Genomic DNA, 23,090 nt, shown 5'->3' with positions numbered 1-23,090 from the left:
GTGTTTGCCCGGATGTTTGCAGTTTGTTGTTGTCCTGAAAAGTTTCTTTGGAAGTCACGAGATGGGTGACTCCTCCTTAGGACCACATTGCGCATGGGCATCGGCACCATCTGCAGATGGTTTTTTTCTGTCATGGGGCTCGGATGCGTTTCCTGCGCTCCAGTTTGGAATCTATTTTCCTTTGGCGCGCAATCCTCCCTCAGTTCGACGGTATTGTTTCGATCGCGCTACATCGATGCGATTCTCTGCCACTTTGAAGTCTTCGATTCCGGTCGTCAACGAAGGCTTTCGGGCTTACCTAGGCATTGCTTTCTGGCTCATGGAAAGAACGCCATTCAAGAAGTGTCCTCAATGTGGGTCGAAGTTTCCCCACACCGACCTACATGAGGTGTGCAACCTTTGCCTTTCACCGGAGCACGAGGCCAAAGATTGTTCGGCATGTGCCTCATTCCGCTCCAAGAAAACCATTCGGGACAGACGAGCTCGGAGAACGATGACTCGCTCGGCAGCTTCGATCCCCGACGACATCTTCGAAGAGGGCGTTGTCGTGCCAGAACACCAGCACGCAGAGGAGAGTATCGGATCCTCAGATGCCGAAGACTCCGACGTCGAACATCACTCCAGCTCAACGGGTCGTAAGTAAGACAGTCGACCCCAACCCTTCCTCGACACCCTCAAAAAAGGCTTCGGTCACACCCTCCCCTTCGGGCCCTGGTGCACACAGACACTGCTTTCCACGCCCGGCCTTCGGGCCCGGCAAAGATGCCCACTAAGCCTTCAGGCGGCTTGGGCTCGAGCCAGCCTATTCCCGGTGCCAATCCTATACCGACACCGAAAAAGAAGCCATCTTCCTCTACTACGCCGACTGTTGCCCTGACACCTAAGCACACAGCGCCGAAGACTAGCAGCGGCTCATCGATGCCGAAACCGCACTCGAAGCAGAGTAAAAAACCACCCAAAGCGCCAGATTCACAAGCGTCAGAGCCGAAGAAACACCCGGAACCTAAAAAACAGGCTCCGGTAAAAGACATTGCAAAAGGGCACACTCCTAAGCCAAAAGACTCTACACCAGCTACCGACTCTGTGCCGAAAAAACCTATGGAGCCGAAAACTTTGACGCCGAAGGATTTGCCCCACTCACAAGAACTTTTTACACCGGATCCCATTCAGAAAACCCTTGTAAAGGATCCTAAAACCGGACAATTGACTCTCAGCTCCAAGAAGAGACCACTTGAGGTGCCAGCACCTCCTCCCCCTCCAAAGAAGGACATTGCAACGTCTCCATTAAGGGTCCCTTCTCCACCACCTCCCCATATTGTTCCTCCTCCTACACCACATTATTCATCTACACCATCTACTAATCCAGATGATGATGTAGACACAGATTCTGACGACATACGTGGGGGTGCACACGACCCTGCAGGCGCCAATAGTCCCCTCTCAGTTACCAAATCCATAGGATGATTACAACACCCCTGATGTGCCTTATGTCCCACAAGATGATGTATACCCTTCCAGACCTTCCCCACCAGAGGACACTATAGGGTTTAACCTGCTAGTCCAAAGGGCTGCACAATATCATGGGGTGGACTTACACACCGGTGCAGTGGAGGAAGATTTCCTACTAGACACTTTTGATAATACACAAAGGTCTACTGCCATTTTACCAATGCTTAAGGGTGTCATCAAGCACTCAACAGAGGTTTTTAAGGATCCTGTCAGGGCTAGGGTCCTCAATCCTCGCATTGAGAAATAAAATATAAAGCTACCCCTGCAGACCCAGTTTATATTAAAGGTCCAGCACAATTAGATTCTCTAGTAGTGTCAAATGCACGTAAACGTGCTAATTCCCAGACATCAGGTGAAGCCTCACCACCAGAGAAAGAATCTAAGCTTCTTGGCGCTTCCGGCAAGCGAACAGCAGCACAAGCAGCTAACATCTGGCGCATTGCCAACACCCACGCGTTGCTGGCAAGATATGACAAGGCACATTATGATGAACTAGAGTCCATAATGCAGCACCTACCAGAGAAATACAAAAACAGGGCTAATGAACTTCTACAGGAAGGTGAAAATATCACTAATACTTCCATTTGTTGTGCCCTAGACGCTGCAGATATTGCCTCAAGGTCAATCAATACCAGCACCCTACTACGTAGACATGCCTGGCTACGTATTTCAGGTTTTAAACCTGAGGTACAAAACTCCATCCTTAATCAGCCATTTGATGAGACACATTTATTTGGCCCAAATCTTGATGTGTCTTTAGAGAAAATGAAAAAAGACACTGATACAGCAAAATCTATGGGAGCCTTGCATCAGCAAGCTCCTAGACGTTCCTTTCGTCGCTCATCATACAGAGGCAACACAAGAGCACAAGAGGCTACTCCTCAAAGTCCCTCCACTTCCTACAAAACCCCTGGTCAATCCACATTCACTAAGGGCTACCAGAGAGGGGGTTACAGGGGTAACAACAACAAAGGCAGAGGCAAAAACAACAACTTCAGCTCTACCCCTACCCAATGACTTTCTTCCCCCCCCCCCACCACCCGCCCCCCCAACAATTCCTGCCTGCCTGGATCAACATCACATTAGACAGGTGGGTGCGACAAATTATTCAGTCAGGTTACTGTCTAGAATAACATCTACCCCCCCAAACATACCACCCAAACAGTGTCCAATGTCACAAGAACATCTATCACTGTTAAAGCAAGAAGTAGTATCCCTGCTAAAAAAAAGTGCAATAGAACCAGTTCCTCTGCACCAACAAAACAAGGGGGTTTACTCTCTCTATTTTCCGATTCCAAAGAAGGACGTCGCTCTAAGGCCTATTTTAGACCTCAGACCGCTAAACATATACATACAATCAGACCATTTTCACATGGTCACACGCCAACAAGTCCTTCCGCTCCTGCTGCAAAACGAATTCCTGGTTACTCTAGATCTCAAGGACGCATACTTCCACATTCCCATTCACAAGGCTCACAGGAAGTATCTCAGATTTGTAATAGACGGGCAGCACTATCAATTCAAAGTACTCCCATTCGGAGTCACAACAGCACCAAGAGTATTCACCAAGTGCTTAGCAGTGGTGGCAGCGCATCTACGAAGACAGCACATCCATGTCTTCCCGTACCTCGATGACTGGCTCATAAAAGCCAGCTCATACAATCAATACGTGGAACACACTCATGCCACCATCCAACTGTTCCACAACTTGGGGTTCACAATAAACCACACCAAGTCCCATCTACAGCCATCCACAGTACAACAGTACCTCGGTGCCACAATAAATACCTCAACAGCGCTAGCGTATCCCACTCCAGCAAGGATAGCCAGCATGCAAACTCTTCTAACAAAGTTTCAGCTACAGCACTCCCTCCCAGCACGAATTTTCATGCAACTCATAGGGATGATGTCCTCTTGCATCTTCATAGTACCTCTTGCAAGACTTTAGATGCGTCCGCTGCAAGAGTGCTTATCACGTCAATGGAACGAGGCTCAAGGCCACTTAAAAGACCAAGTGTTGGTAGACGGTCGGACTCATCGCTCTCGGCAGTGGTGGAACACCAAAAACCTTTCCAAGGGACGACCGTTCCTTGAGCCAGTTCCTCAGATAATCTTGAGTGAGGACGCATCGCTCTTCGGCTGGGGAGCCCACCTACTGCAACACATCATGCAAGGCAGGTGGACACTGCAACAAAAATTACTCCACATCAATCATCTGGAGCTACTAGCAATATTTCTAGCACTAAAAGCTTTCCAGAAGCAAGTAGCAAACAAAGCTGTGTTAGTCCGCACAGACCACATGACAGCACTGTACTACATACAGAATCAGGAAGGCACACACTCCCTGCAACTCTCTCAACTAGCACAGGACATATGGAGGTGGGCTATACCTCAAAACATATTCCTCCTAGCCCCGCATGTTCTGGGAGTACAAAATACTATAGCGGATCTGTCAAGTCATCAAACGCAACAGACCCATGAGTGGGAACTTCATATGCAAGATCTTCAGCCATTCTTTCAGATGTGGGGACAGCCTCAAATAGACCTATTTGCCACCCACGAAAACGCAAAATGCCCAATCTTCGCCGCCAGATATCCACACCCACTGTCAAAGGGCAATGCGATATGGGTGAATTGGTCAAACAGATTTGGGTACGCTTTTCCACCTCTACCACTCATGCCACTAGTAGTACGCAAACTACAGCAGCATTCTCTGACCCTCATCCTAGTTGCTCCAACGTGGGCCAGACAACCGTGGTACACCACACTACTACAACTGTCTGTAGTACCACACCAAAAACTGCACCTGTCTCCACACACCAGAACACAGAACCGTGGAGAGATCAGACACCCGGACCCAGCTCAGCTCAACCTTGCGATCTGGCTCCCGAAGTCCTAGAATTTAGATATCTGAACCTTCCCCCAGACTGCATGAATGTCATTAAAGAAGCTAGACGTCCAAGCACTAGGGCATGTTACGCGGCCAAGTGGAAACGATTTGTAATATATTGTCACAACAACAATATTGATGCCCTAAATGGGTCTATTCAAGACATCATAGGATACTTACTGCATCTCCAAAAATGTAACTTAGCCTATACGTTTATTAGACTACATCTTGCCGCAATAGCAGTATATCTGCAAAACAGACAACATCTATCTCTGTTCAGAGTGCCTGCCATTAAAGCCTTTATGGAAGGCCTTCCCTCCCAGAGTACCACCTTCGCCTCTGTGGAATTTAAATGTTGTTCTCACACGGTTAATGGGACCTCCCTTTGAACCTTTACACAGATGTGAATTACAATTTTTAACATGGAAGTTGCTTTCCTAGTAGCTATTACTTCTCTGCGGAGAGTTAGTGAACCTCAAGCACTATCCATTCAAGAACCCTTCTTACAAATGCATCAAAATAAAGTAGTTCTAAGTACTAATCCAAAATTCCTGCCCAAAGTCATTTCTCCATTCCATCTCAATCAGTCTGTGGAACTGCCCGTTTTCTTCTCACAACCAGTCAGTAGCAGAAAGAGCTCTTCACACATTAGATGTCAAAAGAGCATTGCTATACTACATAGAAAGAAGACAAAACAACTTTTTGTGTCTTTCTCACCACCACACAAAGATAATCCCATTTCAAAATCTGGGATAGCTAGATGGATTGTCAAATGCATACAGGTTTGTTACCACAAAGCTATAGTACATTATCTGTTCCTCCTAAAGCCCACTCCACAAGAAAAATAGGGGCTTCAATGGGATTTTTAGGGAACATTCCCCTAGATGAAATCTGCAGAGCAGCTACACCGCACACATTCACAAAACACTATTGTGAAGATGTGCAAAAAAAACAACAAGCTGGCCAGGCTGTTCTCAAAACATGATTCCAACTACTGCAACAGATAGGGGTGGTCGCCGCTAAGAGTGGGTACTGCTATACAATCTATGCACAGTGTGGAATCTGCAGGTCATATGCCTCGAATGGAAAATACTACTTACCAGTATGCATCTGTTCTTGGCATGTAGAGCTGCAGAGTTGCACACCCCCACCCGCCGCCCCGGCTACCCTTGTCTGTTCCAGTATTATCTTAATTAGATACAAATTACATGGGCATCCTTCATTTTCTTGCAAAGCTCCATCATTTCCCTAATGGCGAAAAACAATCTGGGGATGGAGCCGATGCCCATGTGCAATGTAGTCCTAAGGAGAAGTCATCTATCTTGTGACTTCCAAAGAAACTTTTCAGGACAACAACAAACTGCAAACATCGGGGCCCAACACTAGGTGGCGAACTATGCGCAGTGTGCAACTCTGCAGCTCTACATGCCAAGACCAGATGCATACTGGTAAGTAGCATTTTTCTATACATTAAATGGTACTAGTGGGTCTGCAGCACTGATTGTGCCACCCACACAAGTAGCCCTTTAAACATCTCAGGCCTGCCTCTGCAGAGCCTTTGTGTGCCATTTACACTGCCATGTTGACTTGGCATTTGAAGAAGTAGCTGTCATGTTTAATATAATTGGAATGGTAATGATAATTCTGATTTGCTGGCAAAGTTGGATTAAACATTACTATTTTCGAAATGCCACTTTTAGAAAAAATGGCATTCATCTGCTCTTAAACCTATGTGTGCCTTCAGCCTGTCTCCAATACACGTCTTGGGTGGTTGACAGGTGGACGTTGTGCATTCCCTTTAGACAGCCACACACAAAGGAAGGGTAGGTGTGACTGAGTGCCCAGCTGCATCCTGATGGCAGGATGGGAGCTAGAAGCTGACACTCTTAAATGGGGAGTGTCCTATCCCCACATAAAGGATAGATTACCCCCCTGTAGTGAGTCTTGAGCCAGGACTGGGAGGGGGGGGGGTCATTTTGGCACATCAAAGCCCCTCTTTGAACTAACCCCCACTTTAAAGGCCCAACTGGTTATAAGTGCTGGGACTCTGACCCAACTAAATCAGACACTTATGGCCCTGTAAAGAAACTCTGCCAGGAAAAAGGACTGCTCCACTGCTAGAAGAACTGCCACTCTGCTGGACTGCTGCTCTGGAAGAACTGAATTTCTGCTTTGCTGCCTGCTACCCTCTGCCCCTGATGAGGAAAATTGGACTCTTCCTTGAACCCAGAGTGATCTCCAAGGGCATGCTGGCTTGCCTCCGGTTTTGAGACTCTAGGATATCAAAGTCTCACCTCCTGTGCCTGGTCCATTGTAAGTGAATCAAGGTACTTGCTCCGGTGGAACCGGCACATCTTCTGCTGTGTGAAGCAGAATTGACAAATTAATGCTTTTGCAGCAACAGAACCAGTGCATCACATTCAGAACCAGCGCATTGGCTCCAGAACCGAGGCATCGGAACCTCGGCATCACTGCTGCTGCAGTAAGAGACAAGTGATGTAGCCACTCTACTGCGTGGAGAAACCCAGCATATCGTCTATGGGACCAACATATCTTGGCTTTGGTGCTTCATTTTCTGAACCGTTGCATCGCCATTGATGCTTTGAGAAAATCAGCGCATCACCTCAACTGCAACATTGACACCAACAAATCACTTGGCTGCACCCCGCATCTGGATGTTGTGACCAGGATCAAGGAACTTTGTTTAGCGGGCTTTACATGGCTTCTGAATCCGGCCCACGCTCCATCGCAGTCGGCCTGAACTCTTGACTTTGCAACGGTGCAGCGCTACCAGATAACCCCCATGGGCACTTTTTGCATTCTTACCATCTACTAGCCCATAGTTTTCAGAAAAAAATGCCAGGGGAATTCGAGAAGCACAGGTAATGTGGCTGAACATTTTAACCTTTCTATCTCTTTATGAGGCTAGTATAGGCCCTTGCATAGAAAGCTTAGATTCAGCTGCTAAGCCATATTAGCTATTGGCAATAGTGAAATGGTAAAATTTCCCAAAATTATTCGGGCACCACTTACTGGTCTGCAATAGTTTTGAGGCATATACTACAATTTGATATTGAAAATCATGATTTTAGCCTTGTATCAAAGGCATTATTAGTGTCTGAGCCACTTTTGGTAATTGACCTTATGTACTCATTCTGGTGGGTTCCTCTGAGTGAATTCATACCATCTTTGCTGTAGGGAGAGGAGTTCAAGATCTGCAAGATATTACACTAATTGTCCGGTGTAAGGGTGCTGTATTTTTCCTGTCCCTGAACAAAACACTGTCCTGGGCCCTACCTGAATGTGTTTGAGTAGTGGAATTGCATTAACTCTAAATTTCACAACTTTAAGGCCCCCAAAACAGAACCAGTGCATCACATTCAGAACCAGCGCATTGGCTCCAGAACCGAGGCATCGGAACCTCTGCATCACTGCTGCTGCAGTGAGAGACAAGTGATGTAGCCACTCTACTATGTGGAGAAACCCAGCATATCGTCTATGGGACCAACATATCTTGGCTTTGGTGCTTCATTTTCTGAACCGTTGCATCGCCATTGCTGCTTTGAGAAAATCAGCGCATCACCTCAACTGCAACATTGACACCAACAAATCACTTGCCTGCACCCCGCATCTGGCTGTTGTGACCCGGATCAAGGAACTTTGTTTAGCGGGCTTTACATGGCTTCTGAATCCGGCCCACGCTCCATCGCAGTCGGCCTGAACTCTTGACTTTGCAACGGTGCAGCGCTACCAGATAACCCCCATGGGCACTTTTTGCATTCTTACCATCTACTAGCCCATAGTTTTCAGAAAAAAATGCCAGGGGAACTCGAGAAGCACAGGTAATGTGGCTGAACATTTTAACCTTTCATCTCTTCATGAGGCTAGTATAGGCCCTTGCATAGGAAGCTTAGATTCAGCTGCTAAGCCATATTCGCTATTGGCAAAAGTGAAATGGTAAAATTTCCCAAAATTATTCGGGCACCACTTACTGGTCTGCAATAGTTTTGAGGCATATACTATTTGATATTGAAAATCATGATTTTAGCCTTGTTTCAAAGGCATTATTAGTGTCTGAGCCACTTTTGGTAATTGACCTTATGTACTCATTCTGGTGGGTTCCTCTGAGTGAATTCATACCATCTTTGCTGTAGGGAGAGGAGTTCAAGATCTGTAAGATATTACACTAATTGTCCGGTGTAAGGGTGCTGTATTTTTCCTGTCTCTGAACAAAACACTGTCCTGGGCCCTACCTGAATGTGTTTGAGTAGTGGATTTGCATTAACTCTAAATTTCACAACGTTAAGGCCCCCAAAACACACCATTTTAACATTGTTTCAATTTTTTCCCCAGGTCAAACAGAGGGCCGGGGGAGGATGCCGAATCTGTCAGAGCTGCGCTTAGCTGGCCTGGACTTCACGGATGCCTCACTGCGGCTGGTGGTGCGCCACACCCCTCAGCTGACTAGATTGGACCTCAGCCACTGTAGCCAAGTGGGGGACCAATCCATTCATCTACTGACTGCTGCTAGCTCCCCCCTACGGGAGACACTCGCCGACGTAAACCTCTCCGGTATAGTAACTCTTGCAAACCTATCTCCTTTAGGCTTTCAAAGAACAAAAATCTGGTGTTCATTTAGATTTTCCAATGATTTTAATGCTCCTCTTAGTAGCAGGTGCCATTGCATGATGGCTGTTCTGTACATAGGCTTACCAGTGGTGTAAAATGGCCGTCCTCGATGGGGGCTGACACTCCATCTAGGAGAGGCTACCTTCTATGTAGACCTATTCTGGTGATGCCTCGGAAATAAGTCTGCTTAGGTTCTAGAAGGAAAGGCTTGGATTGGAGGGGCAAGGTACTGTGTATATATAATGAAATCATGCAGGGACAGAAGTACTAAGTGAATTTGTGTTCTTGGAGAGCTCAACTTCAGATCTCTTTGTACGAAGGCCAGAGTGTTAAACACAGTAAAAAATATCACAAGTGCTACTCATGCATCCTGCACTCTTCCATTCTCAATATGTAACTCTGCCACCTAATGGAGAGACCAGAAGCTGCTTCTGTAAGAATGTAGTTAGAGCTTTGTGCTCCTACTACTGTTAATGCTGTTAATGGGGGTGTACTGGCCCATCCTCACTTGCCTGATCGGTGTTATATATTTTTTTTTTCTTTTTTTTTTTCTTATTTCATCCAGTTGTGGATGGTAGCCTACTTCTCTCAAGTTCAGTCTTTCTAAGTGAATTCCTAGCCTTGCTTTTCCACTCATGTTTTTTCTATGCATCGCTTGTTTTCCCTCATCTTCCTAATGAATACCTAAACCCACAATGCTCTGCCATGTGTATATTACCTACTCCTTGCTTCAGCTGACCTGCATATCTTGTATGTCTTCTGGCTGACCGACAATAATCCTACCCATCTGTACCATGAACTCTCATGAATACAAGATGTGTTTTGTCGTCTGGTTTGCATACAGATCACAAGTATCTTGCATACAGATCACAAGTATCTTATCTCACAGGATTGCTGAGCAGTAATAAGTGGCCCTTTAAATACTGTCAGAGGTGGGTGCACAGAAGACATTGGATTTCTTCATCAGGAAGAGGAGTCAAGTGGTACTTACAGGGACTCAGAATTGGAGCTGGCCATATAGTCTTCCAGGTGAAAGTAATTATCACTAGCTATAAGCAAGTAGTGCATATATTCTCGGAGATGGTGAAGGGACTTGGTTGCACAACCATTTGTCTTAGGGTAACTCTGAACGTGTTCCCTCTCTGGATTTTGTTGTCAAAGTTCAGAGAAGGGCCATTACGATTCAATTGCCCACCTCTGCCTCCCCTCAGAAAACTTGGATAGCATGGCAGCTTCCAAGAAGCCCTACACCATAGCACAGGAAAGCCAGTGAATATATTTCTGCTATTATTCTTTGGAAAAAAAACATAAATCCGCTTGGACTGTGTCATCTTCACTATATGTTTGGGGAATTCGTATCCACCACCAATTGGGCCATTGAGTATCATCCCACAGAGCTAATATACATGTTCTCTCCTGCCAGCCTTCCTGTGATTAGTTGGGATTTCGATCCGCCCTTTTCAATGCAGATGCACAAATCATTTAAATCCCTTGCTGTCTTGAAACTTGAAGTTCCTATCTTTGGAGGTCATTCCCTGTGTTACGTAGGGACAAGGTGGTGGTGGTGAAGACATCATCTCACCTTTGTTTCACTCAAGTATGGCTGAATTCCACAAAGTGGAATTTTCTCAGTGCCTTAGTTCTACTCCTGCATGCTTTTGTCATTACACCTGGTTCTCCAACATTAGATGATTGAATATTCCACATACGCTGGGAACCCTCAGTTGTCCTTGTTAAGATAGCAGTGCCCATACATTCAAAAAGCATTGCAAACATCCATAGACTATACGTAGTCCAGTTACTTCTTTCTGTAATCCAAACTGACAGTAAATATAACTCTGAGCTCTCCAAGTCCTCACAGAAGCTGATCTGCACAGAGAATTTCTACCACAGTCAAGCTTAGAGTAAAGGAAGCCTCTCACTCGCTCTCCTCAAATTGGAGCTGATGGGATCCTTGACCTTTGACTGTGGTCACCTCTACCCACACTTCAGGCGTGAGTGGAAAGCTCATAGCGATGTCTTAAAATCACATACTTTCCCTACTTCACCAACATCTTGAATCTTTCAACTTCAGTGAAATCTCCTCTATGACACAAAGTCCTTGTTGATGCAGAAATATGATCACGGTGTGGAAGGTTAATTGACTAGCGTGTAGTTGACACCAGGAGGCAAGTATTGTCTATGAAAACACTCGTACAAGGTCTGATCCTCTTCTGCTGCCATCCAAACGATGACCTCGCTGACAGTGCCTGCAGCATAATTTCGGATAACTACTCCTTTCTTCATTCCGCTTTCGTCAGTGCCATGGACTTCTGTCAGTGATCTCACTGTTATCAGCACTACTGATTACACCCTCAACAACAATTCTACAGTTGATTCTACTTCTCTCGACAACTATTTTACCAGCTGTTCCTCCAAGTCCTCCGTCTCAAACTTATCCTTGATAATGTCCTTTTTGCCAGTTATTACTTCAGTAGTCTCACAATAAAACCTTTAAGAGTCTCTACCAGAAGGCAGCAACGTCAGTGACTTGGAAAGTAAATACGAGGATCCTATCCTGCAGTCTAAAAGTGACACTGTGCTGCATGATCAAGCGACAGAACGTGACACTGACCTGAAAGCCAAATGATTCAGATTTTGAACCACCCAGTTCTATTTTATTGGGTTTTGGTAGTGTGCCCCATTACCAGCAGCTTGCTGCGCTGCAGACACCAGTGCATTATCTGGACTCCCTTAAAAACATCATGGAGAATTTTTGTAATCATTTGCCCGGGTATTGTCCTTCATCAGCTCCATGTCTGCCACCCGGACCAATGCTGCAAGCAGCTACAAGAGTTCCAGGACAACAGGAGCAATTTCAAGTACCTGCAAGTGTGCCACAACAAGCAACAGTGCCTCATTTGCTGGTTCATCCAGTTCTTCCAGTTGAACCACTATCCAGGCCTCCATCTATTGAACCGCAAGTCTCAGACGAACCGCAATTTTCAAGCTCTGATTTGTCAGATAAAGATAACAATGGTAACATCATCATGATGACGAGGCAGAAGATCAGGACTGTGCTTTCCCTGAGGACACAGACCGGAGGTCAAAGAGTATAGATTAGTTGATCAGCTAAGCCCTGAACCTCAGGCCAGATACTCTCCATCGGATGATGTACATAGTTTTCATTGTCTCATTGACCAACTTCTCAAAAATTAAACTTGCCAGTTTCAACCCCAGACAAAACCTCATTCCTTTTTGAAAATAGTGATTAATCCAGATGTTAAATCTGAGCCATTCTCCTGCTTGATTACTTCTATTGCCAGAAGGCTTACTATGTATGAAAAGTCCAGCAATGGGTACTGTTGCAGCGTGAATATTTCTAGATTCACATGCTGTGCATTATTCTGACATCTAGTGAGTCGCTCTAAAATACATTTCTTAATTATTTTTTGGCTAGGCGTCATCTGTTACCATTTGGCACTATGTCCGTCCCCTTGTGTTATCGGGCCTGTGTCCTGGATGCTTCTTGCATGATTACCAACTTCAGATTTTTTTTCTCATTTGGGTCTGGAAGGACATGCTGAAGCTCTTCAGGTACCAAAAATACGAACAAGATGTTAGACAAATCATCAAATAGAGAAAAGGGAAAATACACTACGAAAGAAATCTGTAAAGAGAAGAGAGAAATTGAAAAGCACAGATTATCACAGAAATCTAGCTGAACTATGTGGGTGACGGATCACGCCGTCTGATAATGTATCGGGTAGGAATCTTGGAGGGAAATGGAGAACACCCTTTTTAGGGTCTGTCCCAAGTCTCACCATAAATAAACCCAGAATAGCAACCACCAGGTCTGCCACCTCTGCCTGCGAAAGGAATACTGTGCCAAATGCTGCAAGGCTTGTGTAGTGTTCCAGCCAAGGACGCTAATGACTAAGGCAACAACACTACTCTACCATGCAGGTGCAAACGGGGATCTTGTTGCTAAGAGAACTTGGACTGTCTACTGAAGAAAACATGGGTATAGAGGTGGTGCAGGCTGAAGGATCCGACGGTGAGGGAGAGGTTGTCATGATAGAGCCAGAGGTACTAGTGGGGTAAAAAACACAAGGAGGGAAAACACTGAACACTGAGGGAAACATAAAAAGGGGAGGGGGGTGCGCAACCAAAAACATCAGACTCCAAACCCCACAAGACTGTCTTGTGCCGTCAGAATCTTCCAAAGGAAAGTCAAAACCCAAGAAGCCCCACAGGTCCCGACACCATTGGCTGATGTTCCTCTGAGAAGATCTTCACGAGGAAGGACGATTAGGAGCGAACCAAGGAATTGGCAGCGGTTGAAACCCCGGTTCAGAAGAACAGAGGGTCAAACGTGAACAACGCCCAAAAAGACGACTTTTGAAGTCTAGTGGAACCGGCATCTCCCAGTCGAAATGGTGGCAATACTTCAGAAAAAGAAGGGATTAAGATGCATCCCTTAGAGACTTTTGTATCTCATTGAAACCATAGGTGGAACGGAACCAGGAAGAGGTAAAACAGGTCAAGCTCAAGTACCTCCCCCCCTCCCACGCCAGAGCCACAGGAAGACGAGCCAGAGATGGTGTTCGAAGAACAAGACCCAGAGTACCAGGGGATATTCCAGAATGCCAACTCACCGGAGGAGGGAGTCCACTCCTATCCTTCGATGTCATGATGGGCAAGGCAGATGTTCTCAGACCTAGTTGAAATGGCGCAAGCAAACGTAAAAAGACAGCTACTGACAAATGACCTCCTTTAGACTCTGGGAGGTGAGGTCCACCAACTGGCACTCAGCAGTGTAAATGGCTCCTGGAAGACAGTGTTTGACCACCTAGACCTTCCACAGTGGTCAACAGGAAGCTTGAACACCCAAGTACAAGGAAATGCTACATTGCAAAATGGAGGAAATAAGAACTGTGGTGCAGAGAAAGACCACCTTTCCACATCTGGGCGCAAAATACCACAGCGGTGAGTTACCTAACATAGTTACTAGACAACAATTTAACCTACGCTTAACAAAGTCCACCTGGCCGCAGTATTAGTCTTCGAGTACTATTGGAAAAGTTTCTTCATGACATCAGTTATCAAGAGGTTTCTAGAAGGATCACCTCCCTTGTGGAACCTTAACAGCGTGATGACAACTAATGAAGGATCCTTTTGAACAACTTCATAAGGTGAAAGTAAGGTTCTCATCCTTGAAGGCCACTTTTCTTATTGGTACCGCTTCGCAGGATCAGCGATCTGCAAGTGCTAACCACCCAGGAGCCTAAACTGCAAATACACAAGGACAAAGAAGTCATTCATACAATACCATGCTTCTTATCAAAGGTCATATCAGAATACAAACAGTCTCACTGGTTTAAAAAAGTCACTATTACAAGATAGATAGTTCAAACAATCCAGATTTGCTACCAGAATTCCGACTTGCAACTAGAGGCAAGACCTAAAGCTTATTCCACAAGGAAGAAGGGAAACCACACTTCCTTTCTAGCACTTGCTTAAATAAACGACATATGTATGGCAGCCACCTGGTCATCTGTTGCTACCTTCACAAAACACTCCTATGTGGACCTTCAACTGAACAAAGAGTTGCAGGTGGGACAAAGGGTACTTGAAGCATTTGTTTGCAAGTTCAACCTCCTTTCAGCCCCACCTCCAAGGGTCACCAAGGATACTGCCTTCAAAATCAGCGCACAGCATGTGATTCCAGAAAAGATTCACGCTGCAAAACAAAGGGATTACTTACCGGTAGGAGTAGTTTAGCAGCTTGAAAACCTTTTGGATTCCCTCACTAACCACACCTCCCCAAGAAATGAGGTGCAAAAAAGCTAAGAAAAGACAGTGATACCTTTCATATACAACAAGAAGTCAATAAGAAGCAGACCAGTCATAAAGTGGGGAAAAAAGAAACTGAAGATAGTGACCATGCACAGGGGCTTCTGGGGTACACGTCTGATTTCACAAAGGGACAAAACTAGCACCATATGGTATCCGATGATGCCCAGCAAAAGAAAGTAATCTGGACCCAAACACTAGATGGCAGAATAATGCATAGTATGTGAATCAAGAAAATTCTTCAAGCAGCAAACTATTCTTACTCCTCCATTTAATATTTCTGTAGCCAAACTGGACAAAAAATATTAAGATACTCAATCAGCACTTGCCAGCTTGCTAAGTCGGGTTAATATAGACTGCACTTTCGGCTGCAGCCCATCTAGAAATCCCTGTCCACATTTGGCTCCATCAGGCAAGATAGGTCGCTACTGACCAGCTGATTGCGAAACGACAGAGATGCCACTGACAAGTTGTTTGTGATACGACATCCAATTCTGGCACAACATATCTGCCTATATTGAAAAAACTACAGATAGGCTTTAAAGAACATGCCAAGGCTATAAATGAAGGAGAACTGGTACCTTCTGTGCTGATTGATGCTTCCATCAGTGGCTTCAGACAGTTGGCCTCTGTAACAGCATTACAAAGCTGTAGATGGTTAAGCGCACTTCTTTCTCCCAGAGGTGCAATCCAAATACTCGATATGCTTTTTGATGGCCATTAGCTATTCTGAAAGCAGGTACATTTACATGGCACATTTTCTGAGCTTACTTCAGCAAAGACAGAGTTTGTATAACAAAATAAACATATGGCCAGCTTGAACTTTACTTCTGGCAATTCAGTTATTACAATCCACTATCTTCTTCATTTCAACATGGTCATTAAAACAAGCCAGTGGAAGCTCAAGGCAAAGGTCTCATTTTCTTTTGGGACATCCAAGGACTATAACTTTAGGGCCTGGTGTCAGTCCTTTCACTCGCCTTAGATACCATCCCAGAGAGGGCGAAAGTATGTCAAATAACAGTGGGCTGCTGGGTTCTGGATATTATTTTGTTTGGACATGCCAACGAATTCATACCCAGACCATGTTTGACACCACCAAGGAATGAGCACCATTTATATCTGGAGGCCTCAAAGGTGGAAATAATTAACTAAGTGTTGATATAAATTGTACTCCAATCGCAACACAATTTGGGGTTTTACTGCAGGTGCTTCCTGGTAAAGCAGGAGGTTAGAAGAGTGTGAACCTTTCAAGATCCAACCATGCTCAACACATTCATAGAAACACTTCCTTCAGCATGATGTCCCTACAATGTCAATGTCCTACAGTACATCAATCAGGTGAACGTTTTTGCATCGCCCGACCTAGAGGACTCGTACTTTTACATCCCAAATAAATGAATGAGATTAATGGTCATTGGCCAATATCACCAGTTGGCATTTGTAAAGACTCTGGAGGCTGAATGCAGAACAAAGTGTTTAGCTCCAGTACAGATTTTCTGTGATGTCAGGGAGTGCCGATCTTTCCTCGACTCCTGGCTGGTCAAAGGTCAATCATCTGTATGCATAAAGCTGGCTGTAAAATCTATGATCCATTTGTTAAATGAATTAGGTCTCACCTTAAGCAGAAAGTAGATGCTAAGGACACAGCAGCAGATCATTTTTCTGTGCTCACACATCTCCACCACTACCTTCAGAGCCTACCCTTCAAAAGCACGTCATCATCTCATTGGGTCAAAGCTTAAAGGTTCAAACTTGCCTAACCATGCAGAGGAAATTGCTAGGGATGATATCACCTAGCATTCCACTACCTCCCCAGTACTCTCTCTCCATGTGCGAACAATTGCCAATGTAAGCAAGTAGAGGACACTGGGTGAATCTCATTTCAGTAACCTCAAAATCCAAGCACTAGAATCGTGGTTTGATCCACACATCTTTACTGCACAAATCCATTCCTGAGAGAGGAGTTTATCTCCAAAATCTCTCCACCAGCCGTCTATGGTCAGCGTATGAGTTAAACTTGCATGTCAGTCTGCTGCCAGGACATGATCAAAGCTAAAACTCTCTGACATTGAGTTCTTCAACACTACATCAAACCAATAGTGGAGCATGTTTCAGGGTTACAGAATTAACAGGGGATACCCAGCCTGACGTCTGGGAATGGTTCAAGCATGTGAGTATATAAAAAAAAAGGATTTTTCAGATCCAGCATTGAGGAATATACAAAAGGTGCAAAATCTGCAGTTAGAAGTCTCCATATGAACTTGCCTGCAATTAGAATTCTTTTAGCATTGATTCTTTCATAGATTTTCATGTGTCACAAAACTATCAAACCAACCTAAGAGAAAAAGAAATGCAACCGGCAGGAAAGCTGCTCACCTCAAGCCAAAAAGGAGCAAAGCATCGCCTGTCCCCATGTTGACCAAGTTCTGGATTGCACTCTGCAGCAGGAATGCTTGGTTAAGTAAGGAATCCTCCTCCACAATGCTGCCATGCAGATATTGCTCATAGAATTCCGTCAATCATTCCCCGTAGTCTGAATGGGAGCCTCGGTAAGTAAAAAATACCATAGTAGTAAGCACAAAAGTGAAAAAAAAGGCCTAGGCCTCATCTCATTTTGTAGCTTATCCACCTCTATTTGTAAGAGACACAATTCTTGCAATAACCAATCAGAGCAGCCTCACCACATAAACCCTTCCTCAGAGCCTCAGATTTTCTACCGCACGTTGTGCTAATGAGTCTCCATTGAGCTCTGCTCAATTTTCTTCAGTTTATCTCAAATTTACTTCTATTTTACTCTGTCTGACAAGGAGAGGAAGGCTCTATTTAGAGCTTGTGCTACATGTTCGAAAAAGAGGCTGTTTGTAGAGGACAAACATGAAGATTGTATATATATATTGTTTGTACCCGGACCACAAGACCACAGAGTGCAAGATTTGCAGGACCTTCTCGACTAAGACCTTGAGGGACAGAGAAGGCCGTCTACTGACTTGATTACAAAAGATGAAGACTCGTAAGGGAGTTTTGTCTTCAGACAGTGAGGGCTCTTCTTCAGCTGCATCCTTGGGAAGATCAAAGAAAAGGGGTAGGTCTCCCCCTGCTACGTCTTCAGAGCCCCCTGTTAAGGCCTTGCTTGGGACCTCTGATAGGTCTGATAGGCCTGCTTCCCTAATCTCCTCACCACGGTGTAAAGGGGAGGCAGGGACAGCTTGAGGATTCACAGGCAGCAAAGAAGGTAGTCTGTGACCTCTCCGCCTTCTAATAAGGAAAGGAATGGCAAAAAACCTTATTCTGCTCCTCAGGAAACCTCTTTGGACACAAAACAGTGTCTGTCGACGGCACAAACTACAGGTACGTCGTCTATTCCTGTCAGGAAAGACTTGTCTCTGAAGATGGCCTGCCGCGTCGACGGCATCTAAACCGTCGTCGTCGTTTAAGGTGCCTGATTCTTGTTCATCGTCGACGAAGCTTACATCATCCACATCGATGATGATGACGAGTATAGTGTCGACGGCGATGACGACGACCGGAACAACGTCGACGATGACAGCTACCATGATCCTGACGACGAGCTCGTCGACGACGCCGTCGACGATCCAACCTTCATCGACAAGAGTCCTCTCACCGTCGTCGAGTCAACCTTCGCCGACGAGCACAGTCTCGTCGATGCCGACACCGTCGACGAGGATGCTACCACCGACGACGACTCGGTTGACCTCGTCGACGACACAAGTACTCTGCATTTCACTCAAGAAGAGACCTATAACACCTGAAATGACGTCTCCCCGACGTGTCACATCTTTACCTCCCACATTGCTTCTGGACGACAAATCTGACGAGGAGGATGAACGTCCTTATGGGCCGGCTTACAGCCCATCTGCCCTGCGGGTCAAATGCCAGGGGTCAAGTTCTGACAAAGACGAGACGGAAGAGCACCACTATATTCAACAGAAGAGTTATGTTCAGCAAGAGAGGCCTCAAGTGTATGTTCACCCAGAGAGATCTCCACAAAGGTCACACCAGGAAATGGTGGCGATGCCGTCCTCCCTTATCTTGGACTTGCAGTTAATGTTACAAGATTATAGGAGGAGGTTTCCATCTCAGGCGGAGGGACAGCGAATACGTCCTCCTTCACCTCCTACTCCGGTTCCGCAGACAGTGGCTGAGACACCGTTGCCTTCAAGGGTAGGCAAACCAGAGCCCAGGGAACCGCCTCAACAGGTGGTTAATATCCAGGATGATGATGCTCATCGGATGAAGAACGGCAGGTTGACACTGACCAGGATCCAGATAGAGGCTGGGATATTGATGGTCTTCATAATCCAGATGTCCCGGTGCCGGACACCGCAACCTCCCCTCCGGCAGACATTGGAGGTTTTCATAATCTCATGGAAAGAGAGTCTAAGAGATGTGGTCTGCCCATTACGACGGTTCAATCTGACTGTTTTTTATACGACTTCAAAAAGCCATACAGAAAGTCTGTTCGTTCTAACCCCATAATAGAGCATGTTTGGTCGGAGGGTATAAAAGCCATGCAAAATCCAGCAACGGTCCTCCCGGTTCTTCCCCGGCTGGAGAAGAAATATAAAGCGCCAGAGGGCAGCCCTGCATGCCTCACTGGTCAGCCAAAGCCAGACTCTGTCATTTCCCAGGCGGCGCAGAGTAAATCAAAGAATCCATCAACGCCGCTGACAACACCACCGGATAAGGAAGGGAGGTGTCTGGATAATGTAGGGAAAAGGTTCTCTACAATGGCCAGCCTCCACGTTTGAGCGGCGAATGCTCTGGCTATCCTGGGAAGGTATGATCGCCAGATGTGGTGTGACTTGTCCCCATTTGTAGAAGAACTTCCAGATGGTTCAAAGGAAGAAGTCAAGAAAATCTTTATGGAAGGTGAGCGTGCCTCTTCATAGGTGATAGACTGCGCTATGGATATAGCGACAACGGCCTTCCGAGCGCTGGCAGGTTCTGCTGTTTTGCGGTGCCAGGGATAGCTGCGAGCCACGTGGTTTCACCAGGAAGTGCAAAACAAGATTTTAGACTTACCTTATGATAGGGAAATGTTGTTTGGAAAACAAGTGGATGATACCTTGCAAGGCATAAAAAAAGGATACAGAGACAGCCAAGTCCTTAGGAACTTTAACCTACCGCAAGGTCCCTTTTAAGGGTGCAAGAGGAAGAGGCTTCTCATCGTACAGAGGAGGCAACCAACAGCGCTACTCTTCCTATTCACAACCTGCTCAATCATACAAGCCCCAATATTCTCAGCAGCAAGGTCAATCGACATCTTTCTCTCGTCGGCCATCGAGAGGGCGTCGGGGGCGACAGGGAAGAGGCCACTCTAAAAGACAATAACGGCCTGTGGCTCTTTCTACTGTTCCTGTCCCTTCTTTAACACCAGTGGGGGGCAGGATTGCCCATTGTCTATGCAGCTGGAAGGTCATTTCATCAGACCAGTGGGTTCTGAATATCATCAAGAAAGGACACACTTTGGAGTTCCAACATCTTCCTCCAACAAGAGCTCCAGACGCCACCACGCCCAAACATCTTGGTCTTCTTTGTCTCGAGGCCCACCAACTCTTCATCAAGGGGGCAATAGAGCCTGTACCTCCCTCCCAAAAGGGGAAAGGGTTTTACTCCAGGTTGTTCCTAGTTCACAAGACAAAGGAGAAGTGGCGTCCGATACTAGATCTACGGGAGCTCAACACCTATCTCATCAGGTTGTCATTCAGGATGGTCACCCTTCCAGACATTCTACGTCTGCTCAATCCAGGGGACTACATGGCAACTCTGGATATTTCCATGTGCCCATCCACCCAGCTCACAGGCAATATCTTCGATTCACAGTAGGCAAGAGCCACTTTCAGTTCAAGGTGCTGCCTTTTGGTCTCCGGTCCGCACCGAGAATCTTTACAAAGGTACTAGCTCCTGTGGCAGCTTTTCTAAGGAGGCAGTCATTAGAAGTCTTCCCATACCTGGACGATTGGCTAGTAAAGGCTCCTTCGTTCCAAGAAGCTTCCAAATCGGTCACGAGCTGCAGTCCACTTTTCAGGCAGCTGGGCCATCGGCTCAACATGGAGAAATCAATCCTGTGGCCATCCAAAAGGGCAACGTTTTTGGGTGCGATCCTGGATACGGATTGCTGCAAAGCTTTCCCGTCAGAAGAACGCCAGAGCAAGCTTATTCTGTCAGCTCGTCTCCTACAGACCAGGAAGTCTTTGTCTGTCCGTCGGTACAAATCCCTTCTCGGATCGATATCATCCTGCATACCATTGATTCCGCACTACAGGCTTTGGATGCGTCCACCTAAAGAGCAACTAGACAAACAATGGCGTCAGGCGACAGGCTCCTTCGACGACAAAATCGTGGTAACACCAGTGATGAAGAAAGCAAGCAGCTGGTGGTTGGTAAAAGAAAACATCTCAGTGGGTTTGACATTCCAGCTTCCTCCATCTCCCATGGTGCTGACAACCGATGCCTCCATGGAGGGTTGGGAGCGGTTCTACAAGAGCTGAAAGTCAGTGGTCATTGGAGCGCAGTCCAATGCAGATTCCACATCAATTTGCTAGAACTTATGGCTATTCGTCTAGTCTTGCAGGCTTTCCTTCCAAGGATCCAGAACCGTACAGTGCTGGTTCGTACGGACAACACCACGGCCATGCACTACATAAACAAGCAGGGCGGGACAAGATCCTGTACCCTTTCGAAGGAAGAATTTGGAACTGGGTGATCCAACACAAGATCATTCTATCAGCGGAACATCTCGCGGGGGCACTCAATTCCACAGCGGATGCTTTAAGTCGCCAGCGGTCAATCCGCCACGAGCGGGAATTGGATCAGACCATTCTTGAGGAAGTATTTTCACGTTGGGGGACCCCAACCATCGATCTTTTTGCGACACCGCAGAACGCCAAATGCCAGTGCTACTCGAGCAGGGATCACCATCAGGGATCCTTGGGGAATGCACTTTTGATAGCTCGGTACAGCGCATTTGTCTACTCCTTTCCACTGATCCCGAGACTGATCAGAAAACTCAAAGCGGAACCATGCAGGACGGTAGCGCACTATACAGCGCATTATTTGAAATATTACACAAGGAAGTTTAGTCAACAGTGACACATTGACTATAGCGCACTAACCAGCGCATCACTGATACCATTTTCAATGAATTTCATTGTGTATGCATTTATGTACAAATCACTAGTGACACATTGGAGCAGTTTAAACATACTTACTTCATGTACCAGCATACATCTCTTTGAGTACGTATATCATTTGAGTTGTAATTTTCATTGAATTTTCATTGTTTATTTTAAACGTACACTTATTGATTTACCTCACAGGTATCACCTTTCTGTAGTGAGATACAAAGCAATACGACCAAATATAACTTGTATGTACAAAATGTTCGTAGATTACCATTGCAAGATGGCGGACACTGTTAGTCCTATTTCGATGTCCTCCAACACGGAAGTATTTGTGTCCATAAAGCAAGAATGAATTGTTACAGATTTTGTGTGAACAAGCGCTTTTAAAGCGCGAAACGCGTCGCAAGGTTTATGACGGAATAAACCCTTTTGCTCTGGTGCACTATACCTGACTCCTGTTGTTGTTTACTGAGTGCTCGTCGGAACGCCGTTCTTCTTGTGATATTTATTCCGGCTGCTCCGCCGGATACGAGCCACCTCTTCAAGCGTCTGGATTGCCAGTAGGAGCGACTTTGCAAGTGAGATACATATATATATATATATATATATATATATATATATATATATATATATATATATATATATATTGTTTTTTCTTATCAGAATAAGGAATTGTGTTTGCTGATCTACAGGTGACAAAATATGCCTTATGTTTACGGCTAGCTACTCTGATACAAAGCATGGGAATCTATGAAAGTTCCAATACTAGGACAAGAAAACAAGTTACTTACCTGTAAATTTGGTTCGCCAGTGTTGGTAACTTTCATAGATTCCCATGTGCTCACCCTCCTCCCCTGGGAAAGCTTAGCCTAATTGTACAAAGATTGTTGCTGTTCCACAACGGCTACGAAAATCTGAGGCTCTCTCAGGAAGGTTCTATGTGGTGAGGCTGCTCTGATTGGTTATTGCAAGAATTTGGTCTCTTTTACAAAAAGAGGTGGATAAGCTATGAGATGAGGCCTAGGCCTTTTTTTTCACTTTTGTGCTTACTACTATGGTATTTTTTATTTACCGAGGCT

The 23,090-nt window shown here is 45.7% G+C and overlaps 1 protein-coding gene across 6 annotated transcripts in view; it reads left to right on the top strand.

Annotated features, from left to right (window-relative positions):
* FBXL19 (F-box and leucine rich repeat protein 19) overlaps positions 1 to 23,090 on the top strand; it is a 369,014-nt gene that overhangs the window by 272,623 nt on the left and 73,301 nt on the right. For all 6 annotated transcript variants that reach the window (XM_086932059.1, XM_086932058.1, XM_086932056.1 and 3 more), the window contains one exon: positions 8,753 to 8,971. In XM_086932059.1, coding sequence (XP_086788185.1) covers positions 8,753 to 8,971 — 219 coding nt within the window. The remainder of the gene's footprint in view (positions 1 to 8,752; positions 8,972 to 23,090) is intronic.

The sequence above is a fragment of the Lissotriton vulgaris genome, chromosome 7, assembly GCF_964263255.1.
Source record: "Lissotriton vulgaris chromosome 7, aLisVul1.2, whole genome shotgun sequence".
NCBI classification, from domain to species: Eukaryota; Metazoa; Chordata; class Amphibia; order Caudata; family Salamandridae; genus Lissotriton; species Lissotriton vulgaris.
The sequence above is the reverse complement of the archived record's forward strand: the minus strand, read 5'-3'. Positions and strand labels throughout refer to the sequence as shown.